This window comes from Liolophura sinensis, chromosome 6 (assembly GCF_032854445.1).
Source record: "Liolophura sinensis isolate JHLJ2023 chromosome 6, CUHK_Ljap_v2, whole genome shotgun sequence".
NCBI classification, from domain to species: Eukaryota; Metazoa; Mollusca; class Polyplacophora; order Chitonida; family Chitonidae; genus Liolophura; species Liolophura sinensis.
The window spans coordinates 72,112,187-72,115,309 of record NC_088300.1 but is presented as its reverse complement, the minus strand read 5'-3'; the positions used below and the strand labels follow the sequence as shown (position 1 = coordinate 72,115,309).

Below are 3,123 nucleotides of genomic sequence, written 5' to 3'. Positions count from 1 at the left end.
GATTAGTCTTTGTCACATAGCTGGTAGTCTAAGCTATCAGGCTGGACAAGAAAAAAGCGGAGCTGATGACAATAAGGATTGGATGTTAGATAAGAACATTTTTCAATCAATTCAACAATGTCAATAAAGGATTGGAACTGAGTTCATGAAATTTGACAACTACAACAGTATACTTATTTACACTTTATATTTTATAAAGTACAGTTCCAGTAGTTAAAGTCTGCTGGGCACATGCGCGTAGCTTATCTCACGTAATCTGTGCTGTGGTGATGGCGAGATTATTGTAACGAGATCCTGGGTGCACAGGAGCAAAGGCAAGAAGTTCGTGTGTGAACAACATCTGCTATACATGCAAGAGTGGCTCTTTGTGGCCCAGAGGTTAGCGTAATAGTGCAGCTCAATGACACAAGAGCATCTCACCAAAGCCGTCGCTGTGAGTTCAAGCCCAGCTAATGCTGGCTTCCTCCATGGTCGTACGTGGGAAGGTCTACCAGCAAACTGCTCTGTCCGGTTTCCTCCCATCATAAGTGAAATGCTGAGTAAAACACCGATGAAATATGTAAGGCGTTACCGAAATATTGACTCTTTAAACCCGCTGTTATATGAACTATGAAAAAGCTACGATATAATTCAATACCATACTCTAAACGTTTTGTTGTTATCTTGGTAAGGATATAAGACAGAAAACATTAATGTTGATTGCACGAATATATTTGATTTATGTATATTTTCACGGCGTCAAGCTTCAACACATTTTGGATAGGTCTAGTATTCTTCAGCCTCGCCTTCTCCCTCGTCTTCCACAGAGTCGACTCCAACCTCTTCGTAATCCTTCTCCAGAGCGGCCAAATCCTCCCGAGCCTCGGAGAACTCTCCCTCTTCCATACCCTCTCCTACATACCAGTGGACAAAAGCACGTTTGGCGTACATCAGGTCAAACTTGTGGTCGAGACGAGCCCAGGCCTCAGCAATGGCCGTCGTGTTACTCAACATACACACGGCTCTCTGTACTTTGGCCAAGTCACCACCAGGTACAACAGTTGGGGGCTGGTAGTTAATGCCGACCTTGAACCCTGTGGGACACCAGTCCACAAACTGGATGGTTCTCTTGGTCTTGATGGTAGCAATGGCGGCGTTAACGTCTTTGGGCACGACGTCACCTCTGTACAGCATACAACAGGCCATGTATTTGCCATGACGTGGATCGCATTTCACCATCTGGTTAGCTGGCTCAAATGTGGCGTTGGTGATTTCAGCCACAGATAACTGCTCGTGGTAAGCCTTCTCTGCGGAGATGACTGGAGCATAGGTAGCCAGAGGAAAGTGGATACGGGGGTAGGGTACCAGGTTGGTCTGGAACTCGGTCAAGTCCACATTGAGGGCACCATCAAATCGGAGAGAAGCCGTGATGGAGCTGACGATCTGACCAATCAGACGGTTGAGGTTGGTGTAGGTGGGACGTTCGATGTCAAGGTTACGGCGACAGATGTCGTAAATGGCCTCGTTGTCGACCATGAAGGCACAGTCGGAGTGTTCCAGGGTGGTATGGGTTGTCAGAATGGAGTTGTAGGGCTCAACCACAGCTGTGGACACCTGGGGTGCTGGGTAGACGGCGAACTCCAGCTTGGACTTCTTGCCGTAGTCCACGCTGAGACGTTCCATAAGAAGGGAGGTAAATCCTGAGCCGGTGCCTCCTCCAAAACTGTGGAAGATAAGGAATCCCTGAAGACCGGTACATTGGTCAGCCAGTTTTCGGGTGCGGTCAAGAACCAAGTCGATGAGCTCCTTACCGACGGTGTAATGACCACGGGCATAGTTGTTGGCGGCGTCCTCCTTACCGGTGATGAGTTGTTCCGGGTGGAAGAGTTGGCGATATGTACCGGTACGGACTTCGTCTGAACGTGGAATAATGGAGTAATGGGTCAAAATCGAATTAATTATGGGAGAAACACTTTGATTTACAAATGATAAGTTGAAATACAACCCAACTCTTTCTGCCATTAATTTAAATTCCTTTGCACGAGAGTACCACCTTAATGATAGTGTTGTGACTGTCTTAAATTTACATGCTTATACATACTCCATATAGTAAAATGGAGTAAGGACGTAAAATTTACATATATTCCGAAATTACTTACCAACAACAGTTGGCTCTAAGTCGACAAAGACAGCCCGGGGAACGTGCTTTCCTGCCCCAGTCTCACTGAAAAAGGTGTTGAAGGAGTCGTCACCACCCCCGATGGTTTTGTCTGAGGGCATCTGACCATCCGGCTGGATTCCGTGTTCCAGACAGTACAGTTCCCAGCAGGCATTTCCGATCTGGACTCCGGCTTGGCCGACGTGGATGCTGATACACTCGCGCTAAGAACAAAAAAATTTAGCCGCTAATGAAATCAACCTTTAACGAACGCTGTGTTTTTTTCTATATTCGGTTGGTGGTTTAAAACACTAGTATTTCACGTCGGTGCAGAAAAGGAACAGCACACCAGAGCCAGTGGGGGGTAAACTGTACTCCCCTTGTTTTAATATCTTCAATTTGTTATTAATCTTCCGAGCTAAAAACATGTAGAGGAATACTAGATAAATGAAGTGTGAAAAATTCATTTAAATCCTTTAAAACTTTAGATGTTTTCTCTTGGGGAAATATATGACTTTATAAATGTTTGGAATTTTGATTTTACTTGTGTACTTAAAGAGGACATGATGTTTTACATAATTCCAAATTTTACTTTGAAATTGTCGCGCTCCTTAGTCTTCTATAAATCTGTATGCATGTCTAAAGTTATGTGTTACCGCTAATACTATATATATAAACTGAAGATTAATACCAGCTATACACAATCTTTCCTATGATCTCGTAATAAACCCTCGTTTTACATTGTATATCGTGGTACCATTTAAACATATTAGAGAAGGTTTTTTCTTCAGTGCCTTTTTTTTGAGATCATAACACAAACGGCAATTTAAACATAAATATATACTAACCATGGCTGAGGGTTAGAGTCAAAAGTCTCGTCTATAGACTGTAATGTTGTCCAAATGGAGACTGGATCACAACTGTTTCTAAAGCTGACCAAACTGTCAGTTATATAGCACGACCACACAGGTAATGTTTCCCTTGGT

General features: G+C 43.8%; 1 protein-coding gene across 1 annotated transcript; it reads right to left on the bottom strand.

Moving 5' to 3' along the window:
• Window positions 1–765: 765 nt before the first annotated feature.
• On the bottom strand, window positions 766–2,355 carry LOC135466735 (tubulin alpha-1A chain-like). The gene is made up of 2 exons (XM_064744392.1): window positions 2,139–2,355; window positions 766–1,895 (listed from the first exon to the last, which is right to left on the bottom strand). The coding sequence occupies exons 1-2, from the start codon at window positions 2,257–2,259 to the stop codon at window positions 766–768; spliced, it is 1,251 nt and encodes a 416-aa protein (XP_064600462.1). The 5' UTR covers window positions 2,260–2,355.
• Between the last annotated feature and the right edge of the window lie 768 nt (window positions 2,356–3,123).

Coding starts and splice junctions, on each gene's coding strand:
- LOC135466735 (XM_064744392.1), bottom strand. CDS start 2,259: ATGCCCTCAGACAAAACCATCGGGGGTGGTGACGACTCCTTCAACACC. Junction 1,896..2,138: donor CTTAGAGCCAACTGTTGTTG/GTAAGTAATTTC, acceptor TTCCACGTTCAG/ACGAAGTCCGTACCGGTACA.